Source organism: Cherax quadricarinatus, chromosome 23 (assembly GCF_038502225.1).
Source record: "Cherax quadricarinatus isolate ZL_2023a chromosome 23, ASM3850222v1, whole genome shotgun sequence".
Taxonomy (NCBI): Eukaryota; Metazoa; Arthropoda; class Malacostraca; order Decapoda; family Parastacidae; genus Cherax; species Cherax quadricarinatus.
Window position 1 is genome coordinate 3,063,995 of NC_091314.1, and position 16,184 is coordinate 3,080,178.

Sequence of the window (16,184 nt, forward strand, 5' to 3'; positions counted from 1 at the left end):
TAAAAACTTGTAATGGAATGCCAGAGATAATGCCAGACTGCCAAAGGAAAGTGCCAGAGAGACAGTCAATCAGAGAGAGTGCCAGAATGCCAGACTGACTGCCAAAAAGACAGCCAGAAAGAGTGCCAGAGAACCTCAAAAGCGATTAACAGACCACACACACACACACACACACACACACACACACACACACACACACACACACACACACTTGTTTGCAGATGATGTGAAGTTAATGAGGAGAATTAAATCGGTCGAGGATCAGGCAGGACTACAAAGAGACCTGGACAGGCTACAAGCCTGGTCCAGCAATTGGCTCCTTGAATTTAACCCTGCCAAAAGCAAACTCATGAAGATCGGGGAAGGGCAAAGAAAACCGCGGACAGAGTATAGTCTAGGTGGCCAAAGACCGCAAACTTCACTCAAGGAAAAAGATCTCGGGGTGAGTATAACACCGAACATATCTCCTGAGGCGCACATCAATCAGATAACTGCTGCAGCATACGGGCGTCTGGCAAACCTAAGAATAGCGTTCCGATACCTCAGTAAGGAATCGGTCAAGACTGTACACCATTTACGTCAGGCCCATACTGAAGTATGCAGCACCTGTTTGGAATCCACACTTGGTCAAGCAGTCAAGAAATTAGAGAAGTGCAAAGGTTTGCAACGAGACTAGTCCCAGAGCTAAGGGAATTATCCTACAAAGAAAGTTTAAGGGAAATCTGCCTGACGACACTAGAGGACAGGATCGTCAGGGAAGACATGATAACGACATATAAATTACTGCGAGGAATTGACAAGGTGGACAGAGACAGGATGTGTTACAGAGATGGGACACAGAAACAAGGGGTCACAATGGGAAGTTGAAGACTCCTATGAGTCAAAGGGATGTTAGGAAGTATTTCTTCAGTCATAGAGTTGTCAGGCAGTGGAATAGCCTAGAAAGTGACGTAGTGGAGGCAGGAACCATACTTAGTTTTAAGACGAGGTTTGATAGAGCTCATGGAGCAAGGAGAGGGGACCCAGTAGCAATCAGTGAAGAGGGGCCAGGAGCTATAAATCGACCCCTGCAACCACAAATAGGTGAGTATACAGACACACACACACACACACACACACACACAATATCATCTACGGACACTTGTTCTTCAGAAAACTTCTGAACACTGAAACACATCTTTCTTCAAGACGACGCAGAAGCGACTATAAACTCACCACTAAATGTATTCTAATACTTTCTTCCTCGTGGGTAAAGTGGTCATAGATTTCCTCTGAACGATCAGTAAGAAAGTCATTGAAAGCAAGAAACTTTCTCTTTTCCCCGTGTCGAATCCACCGTGAAATAGAGATGAGTAAAGCTAAGTTGTAAGAGTGAGGGAGAGTGTTTCGCAAACTTAGCGTAAATTGTAAGAGTGAGGGAGAGAGTTTCGCAAACTTAGCGTAAGTTGTAAGAGTGAGGGAGAGAGTTTCGCAAACTTAGCGTAAGTTGTAAGAGTGAGGGAGAGAGTTTCGCAAACTTAGCGTAAATTGTAAGAGTGAGGGAGAGAGTTTCGCAAACTTAGCGTAAGTTGTAAGAGTGAGGGAGAGAGTTTCGCAAACTTAGCGTAAATTGTAAGAGTGAGGGAGAGAGTTTCGCAAACTTAGCGTAAATTGTAAGAGTGAGGGAGAGAGTTTCGCAAACTTAGCGTAAATTGTAAGAGTGAGGGAGAGAGTTTCGCAAACTTAGCGTAAGTTGTAAGAGTGAGGGAGAGAGTTTCGCAAACTTAGCGTAAATTTGCATTGTATTACACTTTAGCGATTTATGTCTCGCCTTCAGAAGATAATTTGCTTTCTTTGCTACGATCGAAGGAGAGGAACCAGAGCCCCTTGATCCTGATGAAGGACTCATGACCAGTTACGGCTCGCGTTCTGAATGTAATTTACGTTCTTTGCTGCCTGTTTACTGTAAACAGTACAGACAAGGAGTTACACAAGCGTCTTATTCTTCTGCTCTCTCTTCCTCGCCTCAAAACTCATTACTGGAAATTTCCTGGGTAGTATTGAAAATTCCCTGGGTTAATATTTTTAGTTATGGGGTTCGAGTTCGAGAAGGACTTTCCTAGTATGGGCCAGTAGGCCTACTGCAGTGTTCCTCCTTTCGTATGCTCTATGTTTTGTTCCCTAAGGATTTAGGGTATCCCCGTGAACATAAAAATAATAATAATAATAATAATGATAGTAATAATAATAATAATAATAATAATAATGTCTCCCTATAATTAAGCAGCTATTTAATAACCATACCCCGGCCGGGATTGAACCCGCGGTCAGAGAGTCTCAAAACTCCAGCCCGTCGCGTTAGCCACTAGACCAGCTAGCCACAATAAGATTCATCCAACTAGGTATATTTCTACACCATAGGAAGGTTAGCACAGGCACCACTGTGACCACAAATGCAAGTTTTTACAGACGAATCTTGCATTTGTGGTCACAGAGGTGCCTGTACTAACCTTCCTATGGTGTAGAAATATATCTAGTTGGATGAATCTTATTGTGGCTAGCTGGTCTAGTGGCTAACGCGACGGGCTGGAGTTTTGAGACTCTCTGACCGCGGGTTCAATCCCGGCCGGGGTATGGTTTATTTGCAATCGTGTCATTACGATTTCGTGAGTCAACTATTTAATACTTCGTATGGGTGGTTAATGGGGGTTTAAAGCCTATCGACTGCACAAGGGTCATTCAGTCTACACTTAAGCCTTTCACCTCTAGACAACAATATTTCTTCCTTTAAATTGCATATTTTTTGGGTGGTTGGGGGGGGGGGGTTACAAGAAAGCAAACACAGAGTACTGGTACTAACACAGAGTACTGGTACTAACACAGAGTACTGGTACTAACACAGAGTACTGGTACTAACACAGAGTACTGGTACTAACACAGAGTACTGGTACTAACACAGAGTACTGACGCTCACCACATGAAAGCCAAGACGAGAGTGTGTTTTCTGAGACGTGGCGTCTTGAAGAGGGTGACGAGGGTGCCCCAGGGCACGTCCAGGTAGACGTGGGCGGCCAGGTGATCCATCTGGGCGTGGGCGGTGGGCGGCAGGGTCAGCTGGTTGTGTCTGGCCAGCTGGGCAGCCACCTGACGCGCCCGACGGGTCTTCCCACGAGTCAACAGCCATCTGAGAGACTCTGGAACCATCCTGTGGGATACATAACTATTCTCAGGGATGCAGGTATCCTCCTATGAGACATATAAATATTTTTCAGGGACCCAGGTATCCTCCTGTGAGACACATAAATACTATAAATACTTCTCAGGGACATAAATACATCTCAGGACACAGGTATTCGTCTGTGAGACACATAAATACTTCTCAGGACACAGGTATTCATCTCTGAGACACATAAATATTTCTCAGGGAACAGGTATTCATCTCTGAGACACATAAATAATTCTCAGGGCACAGGCATTCATCTCTGAGACACATAAATACTTCTCAGGGCACAGGCATTCATCTCTGAGACACATAAATACTTCTCAGGGACATAAATACTTCTCAGGACACAGGTATTTCTCTGTGAGACACATAAATACTTCTCAGAGATACAGGTATCATCAGTACATATCAAAATATCAAAGAAAAGGCTTATTATTATTATTATTATTATTATTATTATTATTATTATTATTATTATTATTATTATTATTATTATTATTATTATTATTATTATTATGTACACAAAAGGGTTGAGCCAAGGAAATAAATACGTTACAATTATCCATTGGATCAAAAGTCCTTCAATAGCATCAAATTCAATGATGAAATCAGCACCTTGAAAGGTGGGACATAACCTGCATAACGGACATCAATTATCTACCTGAGAATCACGAGAAACTCGGATGTTTTCCTCTGGTTGTGTCACCTGGGATAATCCTTCTGGTTGGAATTATTGTTATTATTGCTATTATTATTATTGTTGCTATTATTATTATTATTATTATTATTATTATTATTATTATTATTATTATTATTATTATTATTATTATTATTATTATTATTATTATTACTACTACTACTATTACTACTTCTGCTATTACTACAATCAATATTATTATTATTATTATTATTATTATTATTATTATTATTATTATTATTATTATTATTATTATCATCATCATCATCATCATCATCATCATCGCTATTAAGGTATTATTTTTTAATGTGTTAAGTTTTAGAAGAGTCGACTATAGTAAGGTCATTAACAGAAGAGGTACCAAGAGCCCAGAGGCAACAACATTTGAGTGTGGAGTGAAACACCTGTTCGAGCCCACACAGTGTTGCAGGTGAGAGCCGGCCACCTACATCCTAGTGTCATGACGACATTCATCTGACCTTCATGTGTGAGTCGGTCACAATGAATAACGCAATGACGAGACTTAATCTTTTTCCATTTACGTCTAAGACAATTTAAACGTAAAGTAGACGTGGTTGGTTTGCGTTTAAGATGAACCTACCTAGCATGGGCCAGCAGGTCTAATTCAGTGTTCTTCCGTTATTCTCATATATTCTATCAGGAAAAAAACCCGAAATAATGATGTGTATTAATATCAATATTGCTTTACGATTATGCAAATTGGATTCATGTTTAATTAATAAAATTTGGGAAGAATTTATGATATATTTGATAAGCTAAAATCTTAAAACTGTGTTGAACACGTCTTTGACCACGTACCTACATCATCATGAAAGGTCAGGTGTTGTAAGTTGACCGCGAGGTGTAGTCTCGTCTTTATATGCCTTTCTGTTGTTCTCTTATTTTTACAATTCCTTGATAATGTGAGAAGTCACGAAAGCGCTTGGAATTTCACTATTTTTTCACAGTGGTTGTTCTGCATATTGTGATATCACCTGTTCACTGTGATCTTATTGCATATATATATATATATATATATATATATATATATATATATATATATATATATATATATATATATATGACAGAACGAAAGAGATAATGGAAAACGTGGAAAAAATGGAGATAACCCCACACATGAGAGGATAGACTGAATTAGAAAAACATGAGAAACAGGAGATTAAGCGAAAACGAAAAAATAGGACAGACCGGGAATTAAAAAAAATAAACAGAAAAAATGCGAGATAATAGTCGAGAAGAACACACACAAGCGCCCAGAAAGTGAGAGAGGCAGAGAAAAAGTGAGAGAGAAGCAAAGGTGAGAGAGACAGAGTGGAACAGAAGGCTAGAAATAAACTGTGAACTTAGTGTGGAGGCGAGTAACTTGCCAACAATAAACAAGAGAAATGAGCAGCGGGAGTGAGAGTGCCAGCTGGATGGCCCTCCAGTGCTGGACCATGAGGGCAAGCAGTGCACCCAGGGCCACACCAAGGGGTCGGGCCATGCCGGCGGCAACCAGGGCCCTGCATCTCCACCGAGCAGGAAACAGCTCAGCCACCAACGTCCAGCTAGTAACGTACACACCCTGCCGGAGACAAGCAAGGTATTGTTGTTATTATTATTATTATTATTATTATTATTATTATTATTATTATTATAATTCACAGTGGATCAACGGATGTTACAGTAATCAAAGTGTACGTAATAGTTCCCGCTGTAAGATTCCCTTGTATCTAAACTTACACATCCCAGAAAGACCTTAAGAGCTTCACATTCTCATTCACCTTCGTTCGTTTTACGACCCATTACCCAGACACATTTTTCTGAACGCTTGTTCTTATGCATAAAGGTATTTTTTTTTTTTAGGTTGAAGTAAGCATATTCGTTAAGCGTTCATGTGTGAAAGATTTCTTCCACGTCAGTGTGGAAATCTTACAGGTCGTGAGTTCCAGAAGACTGTCCAAGGTCTTCCTCTAGTGTGAAAGGTTGAGTCGTGTCTTCGTGGGCTATCAGCCCAAGAGTTCCTGCGGAAAGCCCAAGGTCTTCCTCTAGTGTGAAAGATTGAGTCGTGTCTTCGTGGGCTATCAGCCCAAGAGTTCTTGCGGAAAGTCCTACTTTCCCCTATGGCTTTCACACACCCAACTCTCACACAGACGTACACTCCCTCAGCCATTCAAAACACTCTCACCCCTCTAACACCTCTCCCACACCAGCCCCCTCGCCACCAACACGACATATGAACAATACATCAGAGCTGCAGCTCCTCCCGTCCTCCCGCAGATAAATACGAGCGGGAGGCTGTCAGCTTCGTTCCTCGATCCTCATCTCGCAGCGGAGGAAAAGAACACACAGATCCCCTGAGCCTTATTGTATCGTGCTCTGGGAAGGAACGACCTGCATGGTCGTATTTCCTGGCAGCCAATGCACGGTGGCTCTCATTGGCCTGTATTTTCCACAAAGAGAATCCGTAAATCACTCTTGGAAATCTTGAAGACTACAATGAGAGGGGGATCCAAAAAATGGTTGATGGGGAAAAGGGTATTGGCGAACCTTGGGAATTTGCTTTTTTTTTTTTTGGGTAAGAAAGGTAAGAACAGCAGAATTACAGACGAAGAAAAATATGAAAAATAAATTACATCTATTTATCTAAAGATATGGATGTTATTATTATTATTATTATTATTATTATTATTATTATTATTATTATTATTATTATTATTATTATTATTATTATTATTATTGGAAGATAGATAGATAGATAGATAGATAGATAGATAGATAGAGAGAGAGAGAGAGAGAGAGAGAGAGAGAGAGAGAGAGAGAGAGAGAGAGAGAGAGAGAGAGAGAGAGAGAGAAGACTGAGTTGGGGGAGGTCGTTTATTCCACTGGATAAATATGGAATGGGAAATTTGAGTCTTCCTACTGTCCCTTTCTCGAGTGTATTACAGAAAGATGCTCGTCCGGTGTTTGCTGGTTAGCTGTGTATTATTCGTGGTCCCAGCCACGGTGTTGTGGGTAAGTTGTGAATTGTTCCAGTCCACGGTGTTGTGGGTTAGTTGTGAATTGCTCCAGTCCACGGTGTTGTGGGTTAGTTGTGAATTGTTCCAGTCCACGGTGTTGTGGGTTAGTTGTGAATTGTTCCAGTCCACGGTGTTGTAGGCTAGTTGTGAATTGTTCCAGTCCACGGTGTTGTGGGTTAGTTGTGAATTGTTCCAGTCCACGATGTTGTGGGTTAGTTGTGAATTGTTCCAGTCCACGGTGTTGTGGGTTAGTTGTGAATTGTTCCAGTCCACGGTGTTGTGGGTTAGTTGTGAATTGTTCCAGTCCACGGTGTTGTGGGTTAGTTGTGAATTGTTCCAGTCCACGGTGTTGTGGGTTAGTTGTGAATTGTTCCAGTCCACGGTGTTGTGGGTTAGTTGTGAATTGTTCCAGTCCACGGTGTTGTGGGTTAGTTGTGAATTGTTTCAGTCCACGGTGTTGTGGGTTAGTTGTGAATTGTTCCAGTCCACGGTGTTGTGGGTTAGTTGTGAATTGTTCCAGTCCACGGTGTTGTAGGTTAGTTGTGAATTGTTCCAGTCCACGGTGTTGTGGGTTAGTTGTGAATTGTTCCAGTCCACGATGTTGTGGGTTAGTTGTGAATTGTTCCAGTCCACGATGTTGTGGGTTAGTTGTGAATTGCTCCAGTCCACGGTGTTGTGGGTTAGTTGTGAATTGTTCCAGCCACGGTGTTGTGGGTTACATTTAAACTGCTGTCATACCCTGAGACTCGTATCCTGGTAGATGATTAGTTCAGAGAACCGACAAGTTGATAAATTAGACACATGTGGAACATTTGGTTATCTTTAACGAGAAAACGTTTCGCCACACAGTAGCTTCATCAGTCCATACGAAGGAGAATGGTGAAGAACAGAAGGAGTTTGAGGAGGGATTGCTTACCTGAAACTCCTCCTGTTCTTCACCATTCTCCTTCGTATGGACTGATGAAGCTACTGTGTGGCGAAACGTTTTCCTCATTAGAGATACCCAAATGTTGTACATGTGTTGAATTTATCGACTCGCATCCTCTTCAAAGATATCAAAACATACTAACTAGGGTGCCCTCTTGCGACCTTGTTTACCTCTGAGGTGTTTACTGGCTGAGCTATCACGTGTACTGAACTTTTGCATATTCGTATTATGTAGGATTTCCTTTCGATTTTTTTTCTCACGTAAATAACCAAGGTATTGAGATTATTGGCAGATTTCGCCAATTCTGTGACGTTAGTAAATATTCCTCAAGCCAAGGTTTATTCTGGCTCTGAAATGAATGGTTATTCATTGTGATCTGAGCCACGTCTGTAGCTTGAATCTTACGAATGTAAGAGTGAGAATTATTGGAGATATATCCTATCTTCAAGCTGGCACTGGACAAGCACCTAAAGTCGGTTCCTGATCAGCCGGGCTGTGGCTCGTACGTTGGTTTGCGTGCAGTCAGCAGTAACAGCCTGGTTGATCAGGCTCTGATCCACCAGGAGGCCTGGTCACAGACCGGGCCGCGGGGGCGTTGACCCCCGGAACTCTCTCCAGGTAAACTCCAGGTATGGCAAGATGAGCGTTGCTATTTAAGCCAAGATCGCAAGTTCTGCCTATTGGGCACGACATATATATATATATATATATATATATATATATATATATATATATATATATATATATATATATATATATATATATATACGTATATATATATCTTTAACAATTTGCAGCTTATTAGGTTCCATATCAGTTCTTGATCAGCAGGGTTGTGGTGCCTGCGTTGACTGCGTGCATCGCGCACGAAGATCCTCATTAATCAGGTCATCAGCCAGGAGACCTGGTCTGACCTTGGCAGTAATAATTGATGATAATTCACACCTTGGCAGTAATAATTCGAAGCGATTGTAACGAATAGCGAGCACAAAAGTCACAATACTATGGCGGAAATAATTAATTTCTACCCAGCCAGTTGTCAAATCTCTTTAGACGTCTTATTAGTAGTTAGTGAACTATTAGCGAAGCTCAGGACTAACCGATAGGTCCATTATTAAGTATTTATCTCCAATTAGTGGGTTGTCAAGGATGAAGGATAAAACTCTGGGAGGTGATGGGTGGGAGGGGAGATGGATGATGCTGGCTTGGGAAGAGGAGGATGCTGATTATGAGATGACACCCACCTGTACGAAGATGGCCTGGATGAAGCGGAGGCTGAGAAACACTATGAGTCTCCTGACGAAGTGTAGCGCCAGGCCCAGACATCCCACCGTAGCCACACACACCATCAGTAAGTTCTTTCGCCCGAACCTGTAGAAGCAGGAAGGAAGAAGCAGCTTCAGCGATACATTCTTTCCTCCACTTCTAAAATCTTCAACCCAACGCGAGATCCACTACTTTTTAAAGTCGTGAGTTAACACTGGAACCACCACTTATAAAGTCTGCATCTCAAGTAAGAATCCAAAATCTTCATTTCACCCAAGAACAGACGCTTGTAGTCTTCATCTCAAACAAGAATCACTACTAAAGTCTTCATCTCAAACAAGAATCACTGCTACTAAAGTCTTCATCTCAAACAAGAATCACTGCTACTAAAGTCTTCATCTCAAACAAGAATCACTACTAAAGTCTTCATCTCAAACAAGAATCACTACTAAAGTCTTCATCTCAAACAAGAATCACTACTAAAGTCTTCATCTCAAACAAGAATCACTACTAAAGTCTTCATCTCACGCCAAATCCACATTCTGAATCCACAGGAATGCGATGCGAATCACGTTGCAGCTCCTGGCTAGAGGAAACACTAAAGCAATGCTTCCAGATCCAAACACACTTCTTCACATAACAAAATGACATTGAAATCCTTGAAAACATCACAAAACAAAATGACATCTTTCAGTATGTAAACAAGGAATTAAAATACAAGCTAAATTGTATTCTTTTGAAGGGTTCTCTTGGCAAACATGCAGGATACGAGAGATAAAGTCTCTGGACTTTCTCCTTCACTAGAAGTTTTTCATCTATCCAAGACAGATTTGGAAAGGAGCTATTTTTTTCCCTTGCTTCCAAAACGTGAACTGTATATATGAAAATGTATTATGGCGCAGTTCGGCTTTCGTTGTCTGGGTGCGAGTGTAAGGCAAACATCACACACACACACACACACACACACACACACATAACAAGGTAAGTGATGAGCAAGAGAGGGAATCCGAGGAGAAATATATCTTAAGGAGGAAGTAGAAGAAAGAGAAAGAAACTGAGTGTATATTCTGCAAATAAAGACTGTAAACCTCACACAAGGAGATGGAACTAAGGGTGAGCACAGTGCCGAGCATATCGCTGGAAGCACATACTAACCAATTAACATCTGCAGTGAGGGCCTGTTTGAAGAATCTAACATAAGTTTTTGGGAATTTCGAAAAAGAGTCACTGACGACCCTTTATGATATATAAATCAGTCTCATCTTGAAGTATGCAGCACCAGAATTATGAAACTGGAGAAAGTGCAAAAGTTTTGAACGAAACTAGTGCTAGAGCTAAGATAAATAATATATTAGAGAACCTAAAGAAACTGAATATGCCGACAATGGAGAATAGAAGAGCCAGGAGAGACATAATACCGACATACAAAGTACTCAGAACACCTGATACGGTGGACAGGGTATAGACTAGATCCTAATTATAATGAGTCGGAGCAAAGCTACAAGTCACAGATGTAAGAAGGCAGAAGAAGGTTATTTTAGGTAAGATTTGTCAGGAAATAGGTCAAGTGTTTCCTGACGCTGGTCTTAGTCACATAATGACCCGCAGCTGGAGTTTTAGGTCATCTAACCAAAGCTTTCCAGTTGCAGAAGGAGAGAATGCTTCCCTAGTCTGGTTTCCACCCACCACCTTAACATCAGAATAATACATGATAATTCCCCCTGAATTTTCAACCCGTCGCACAGGAGGAACATTCACTGGCTCCTCTGGACCCAAGTTACACATTAAGTTTTAACGTAAGAGCCCAGAATCCAGGGACTTGAAGATTATATTAGCGAGGCGGACTTTAATTCCGGTTAGGTTTGTCATTACTTATAGTAACCTGCTTTCCGGTTACAATATTTGGTTTGTTAGTTATAAGATCTACGGACTGTACCTGGTTACTGGAGGCTGCAGGTCACTGCAGCTCTACCATCAACAATATTTTAAGCCATAAATTGTGGGTTAAAATGTAGATTATAAAGTGGATTAAAATATACGCCAAAAAGCAATTATTGTGTCTTTAAAAAGGCTTCAAGATGGGTCAGTAGGCCTGTTAAAGTAGGCCTCCATTCAATTGTTCTTATATTCTTAATATTCAGGATCTTTACACCACACACACACACACACACACACACACACACACACACACACTCACACAGGATACAAGAAATATAAATGAACAAATACTGAAGATAATTCACCTGTCAGCAATAAAGCCGAAGATCAGACCACCGAACACAAGACCGATGAGGTAGGATGTTATAATCCAGTGCTTGATCCATATACGTTCACACACCAGCCCCCACTGTGAGGGAGAGAAACACACACGGTGAGTATACACACTAGCCCCCACTGTGAGGGAGAGAAACACACACGGTGAGTATACACACTAGCCCCCACTGTGAGGGAGAGAAACACACACGGTGAGTATACACACTAGCCCCCACTGTGAGGGAGAGAAACACACACGGTGAGTATACACACTAGCCCCCACTGTGAGGGAGAGAAACACACACGGTGAGTATACACACTAGCCCCCACTGTGAGGGAGAGAAACACACACGGTGAGTATACACACTAGCCCCCACTGTGAGGGAGAGAAATACGTTGAGTGTACACACTCGCTCCCACTGTGAGAGAAACACACACGGTGAGTATACACACTAGCCCCCACTGTGAGGGAGATGAATAAGACACAGAGGCCTCACACGGGATTCTTCACGTAGACATGTTTCGTCAACCATTGGCTTTATCAGTCCAGTAAGGAGAATAATACTGGAGACGGTGGAAGAAACGAACAAATAGCTTGAGGTGGTCGGTCACACAATCCTGAAAAGCTAAGGGACTAATCACTTGCAACTACGTCACATCTTCCAACGTCTCCAGCATCCTTCTCTGCAATGGACTGATAAAGCCACTGAATAAAACACATGTGTTATATACATCTACTTGAGAGCTCTGTAAATACAATTAATATATATATATATATATATATATATATATATATATATATATATATATATATATATATATATATATATATAGATATATATATATATATATGTGTGTGTGTGTGTGTGTGTGTGCGTGTGTGTGTGTGTGTGTGTGTGTGTGTGTGTGTATGTGTACTCATCTAGTTGTACTCACCTAGTTGAGGTTGCAGGGGTCGAGTCCAAGCTCCTGGCCCCGCTTCTTCACTGGTCGCTACTAGGTCACTCTCCCTGAACCGTGAGCTTTATCATACCTCTGCTTAAAGCTATGTATGGATCCTGCCTCCACTACATCGCTTCCCAAACTATTTCACTTCCTGACTACTCTGTGGCTGAAGAAATACTTCCTAACATCCCTGTGATTCATCTGTGTCTTCAACTTCCAACTGTGTCCCCTTATTGTTGTGTCCCATCTCTGGAACATCCTGTCTTTGTCCACCTTGTCAATTCCTCTCAGTATTTTGTATGTCGTTATCATGTCCCCCTTATCTCTCCTGTCCTCCAGTGTCGTTAGGTTGATTTCCCTTAACCTCTCCTCGTAGGACATACCTCTTAGCTCTGGAACTAGTCTTGTTGCAAACCTTTGCACTTTCTCTAGTTTGTTTACGTGTTTGGCTAGGTGTGGGTTCCAAACTGGTGCCGCATACTCCAATATGAGCCTAACGTACACGGTGTACAGGGTCCTGAACGATTCCTTATTAAGATGTCGGAATACTGTTCTGAGGTTTGCTAGGCTCCCATATGCTGCAGCAGTTATTTGGTTGATGTGCGCTTCAGGAGATGTGCCTGGTGTTATACTCCCCCCAAGATCTTTTTCCTTGAGTGAGGTTTGTAGTCTCTGGCCCCCTAGACTGTACTCCGTCTGCGGTCTTCTTTGCCCTTCCCCAATCTTCATGACTTTGCACTTGGTGGGATTGAACTCCAGGAGCCAATTGCTGGACCAGGTCTGCAGCCTGTCCAGTTCCCTTTGTAGTTCTGCCTGGTCTTTGATCGAATGAATTCTTCTCATCAACTTCACGTCATCTGCAAACAGGGACACTTCGGAGTCTATTCCTTCCGTCATGTCGTTCACAAATACCAGAAACAGCACTGGTCCTAGGACTGACCCCTGTGGGACCCCGCTGGTCACAGGTGCCCACTCTGACACCTCTCCACGTACCATGACTCGCTGCTATCTTCCTGACAAGTATTCCCTGATCCATTGTAGTGCCTTCCCTGTTATCCCTGCTTGGTCCTCCAGTGTTTGCACTAATCTCTTGTGTGGGATTGTGTCAAATACCTTCTTGCAGTCCAAGAAAATGCAATCCACCCACCCCTCTCTCTCTTGTCATAGAGCTCCAGCAGGTTTGTGACACAGGATTTCCCGTCCCTGAAACCATGTTAGCTGCTATTGATGAGATCATTCCTTTCTAAGTGTTCCATCACTCTTCTCCTGATAATCTTCTCCATGACTTTGCATGCTATACATGTCAGTGACACTGGTCTGTAGTTTAATGCTTCATGTTTGTCTCCTTTTTTAAAGACTGGGACTACATTTGCTGTCTTCCATGCCTCAGGCAATCTCCATGTTTCGATAGATGTATTTAATATTGTTGTTAGAGGTACACATAGCGCCTCTGCTCCCTCTCTCAGGACCCATGGAGAGATGTTATCTGGCCCCATTGCCTTTGAGGTATCTAGCTCACTTAGAAGCCTCTTCACTTCTTCCTCGGTTGTATGTACTGTGTCCAGCACATGGTGGTGTACCACACCTCTCCGTCTTTCTGGAGCCCCTTCTGTCTCCTCTGTGAACACTTCTTTAAATCTCTTGTTGAGTTCCTCACATACTTCACGATCATTTCTTGTTGTCTCTCCTCCTTCCTTCCTTAGCCTGATTACCTGGTACTTGACTGTTGTTTTCCTCCTGATGTGGCTGTATAACAGCTTCGGGTCAAATTTGGCTTTCGCTGCTATGTCGTTTTCATATTGCCTTTGGGCCTCCCTTCTTATCTGTGCATATTCATTTCTGGCTCTACGACTGCTCTGCTTATTCTCCTGGGTCCTTTGCCTTCTATATTTCTTCCATTCCCAAGCACACTTGGTTTTTGCCTCCCTGCACCTTTGGGTAAACCATGGGCTCATCCTGGCTTTTTCATTATTCCTGTTACCCTTGGGTACAAACCTCTCCTCAGCCTCCTTGCACATTGTTGCTACATATTCCATCATCTCATTAACTGGCTTCCCTGCCAGTTCTCTGTCCCACTGAACCCCGTTCAGGAAGTTCCTCTTTCCCGTGTAGTCCCCTTTCTTGTAGTTTGGCTTCATTCGTCCTGTAGCTCTACTGTGTGTGTGTGTGTGTGTGTGTGTGTGTGTGTGTGTGTGTGTGTGTGTGTGTGTGTGTGTGTGTGTGTGTGTGTGTGTGTGTGTGTGTGTGTGTGTGTGTGTGTGTGTGTGTGCAAAACAACCACAGGGGGAGTTTAATTGAATAATAGCTCTTGGCAATCAACATGCCATTAGAAGCTTGCAATGTTGCGGAAATGAGTAGGAAATCCAAGCAGACTAGTTAAAGGGAACAATTTCTAGCTCGAACTAGGGAGAGTGACACAGTGAGTGTGTGTGTGAGTGTGTGTGTGAGTGTGTGAGTGTGTGAGTGTATGAGTGTGTAAGTGTATGAGTGTATGAGTGTGTGAATTTGTGAGTGTGTGTAGGTATCAAGTCCAGCCGTTAAAGAGAGACATTGGAGCAGTGAATAGTGTTTATAATGTACACACTGAAGATCAATGATATAAGACGAGGCAGAGGAGGAGAGGAGAGAGGAGAGGAGAGAAGAGAGGAGAGTAGAGGAAACAGAGGACGTCTCTTATCATTAGAGACGCTATGCAAGCATCTCTCATCATTTGAGACTTTGCAAGATTCTCCCATTCACTACATTAACGTGAATTTGCAGGATTGTTGTAGTGCAGTCTGTGCTAGATTTATTAACGGTAGCCTGTTATAATAGATCAGACACTACTAGATTACGGATAGTAACTCCATATGCTAGATCAATCACTACTAGAGTACGGTTAAAATGTCCATAGACGAAATCAGGAACTTTTATTTTCAAACCGGATCACAAAAAAAAAATAAATAAATGGATTCGCCCGAGAAAACATTCCCTTTTTAAAAGGAGAAAACGGAAGGCAGATTTAAGAAAAAGAAAAGCACTTTTGAAGGAGACGATACGGAAGCAATATAATCCCTTGACAGAACGTTATTAAACCTTTGTTACAATACAATTTTCTCTTGCAGTGGACTGTCTCAAGCGAGAGTTGTCTGAGCGAGCGCTTGTGGCTTGAGGGAAGACAATGTTGTCGTAGTTACCCCTGATAATTCAAGGGCCCTTAACAGCTCTACACGTTATAATAATAATAATAATAATAATAATAATAATAATAATAATAATAATAATAATAATAATAATTTTTGCTTTTATAAATGCATGTACAACGTATATAGACCATAGCTGACATCAGCGACATGCTGCTAAATAGAAAGCCCCTTGGTATGTAGAGCATTTCGGGCAAATTAGGTCAGTTTTGTCACCAGAAGGCGACCTACACCAGACGACTAACACCCAGGTACCTATTTTACTGCTAGGTGAACATGGACAGCAGGTGACTCAAGGAAACATATCCAAATGTTACCAAGCGTTCCTGGGATCGAATCACGGACCCCGATGTGCGAACTGAGTTCCATACCAACCGAGCTACGGGACACTACCAACTGGCTCTAGCCCATACATACACATACCGTCTCTCAAACACACACACAAAAAGGGAAAAAAATATATCCGAGTTTGTCTTCCCTGTGAGTGACCGCAAAGAACGCCATCTGTTGACGGGAATTTCCATTTTTCTGGCTAGTGACATCTAACGGCTGCTTTCTCAGTTCTTCAGACTTTTATTCCTCTTCTTCGTTAGTTTCTTTGGTGGTGGTGAAGGGTAACGTCCGTAGCTGTCACGCCCAGTCCACGTAAGAATTATTTTCCCGAGTTACCTTAATTGTTAGTTTACGGAGA

General features: G+C 42.1%; 2 protein-coding genes across 5 annotated transcripts in view; one reads left to right on the top strand and one right to left on the bottom strand.

Moving 5' to 3' along the window:
• LOC128685824 (G-protein coupled receptor moody-like) overlaps nt 1-16,184 on the bottom strand; it is a 377,281-nt gene that overhangs the window by 6,434 nt on the left and 354,663 nt on the right. For 3 of the 4 annotated variants that reach the window (XM_070087780.1, XM_070087781.1, XM_070087779.1), the window contains 4 exons: nt 11,357-11,460; nt 9,092-9,218; nt 5,288-5,484; nt 2,954-3,184 (listed from right to left, as the gene is read on the bottom strand). In XM_070087780.1, coding sequence (XP_069943881.1) covers nt 2,954-3,184; nt 5,288-5,484; nt 9,092-9,218; nt 11,357-11,460 — 659 coding nt within the window. The remainder of the gene's footprint in view (nt 1-2,953; nt 3,185-5,287; nt 5,485-9,091; nt 9,219-11,356; nt 11,461-16,184) is intronic. The other variant, XM_070087778.1, reaches the window with a different exon arrangement.
• The window catches only part of LOC128685825 (putative adhesion G protein-coupled receptor E4P), a 100,014-nt gene continuing 99,927 nt past the window's right edge, over nt 16,098-16,184 (top strand). Inside the window, exon 1 of the mRNA XM_053772512.2 lies at nt 16,098-16,138. The gene's annotated coding sequence lies outside the window, so the exon portion shown is untranslated. The remainder of the gene's footprint in view (nt 16,139-16,184) is intronic.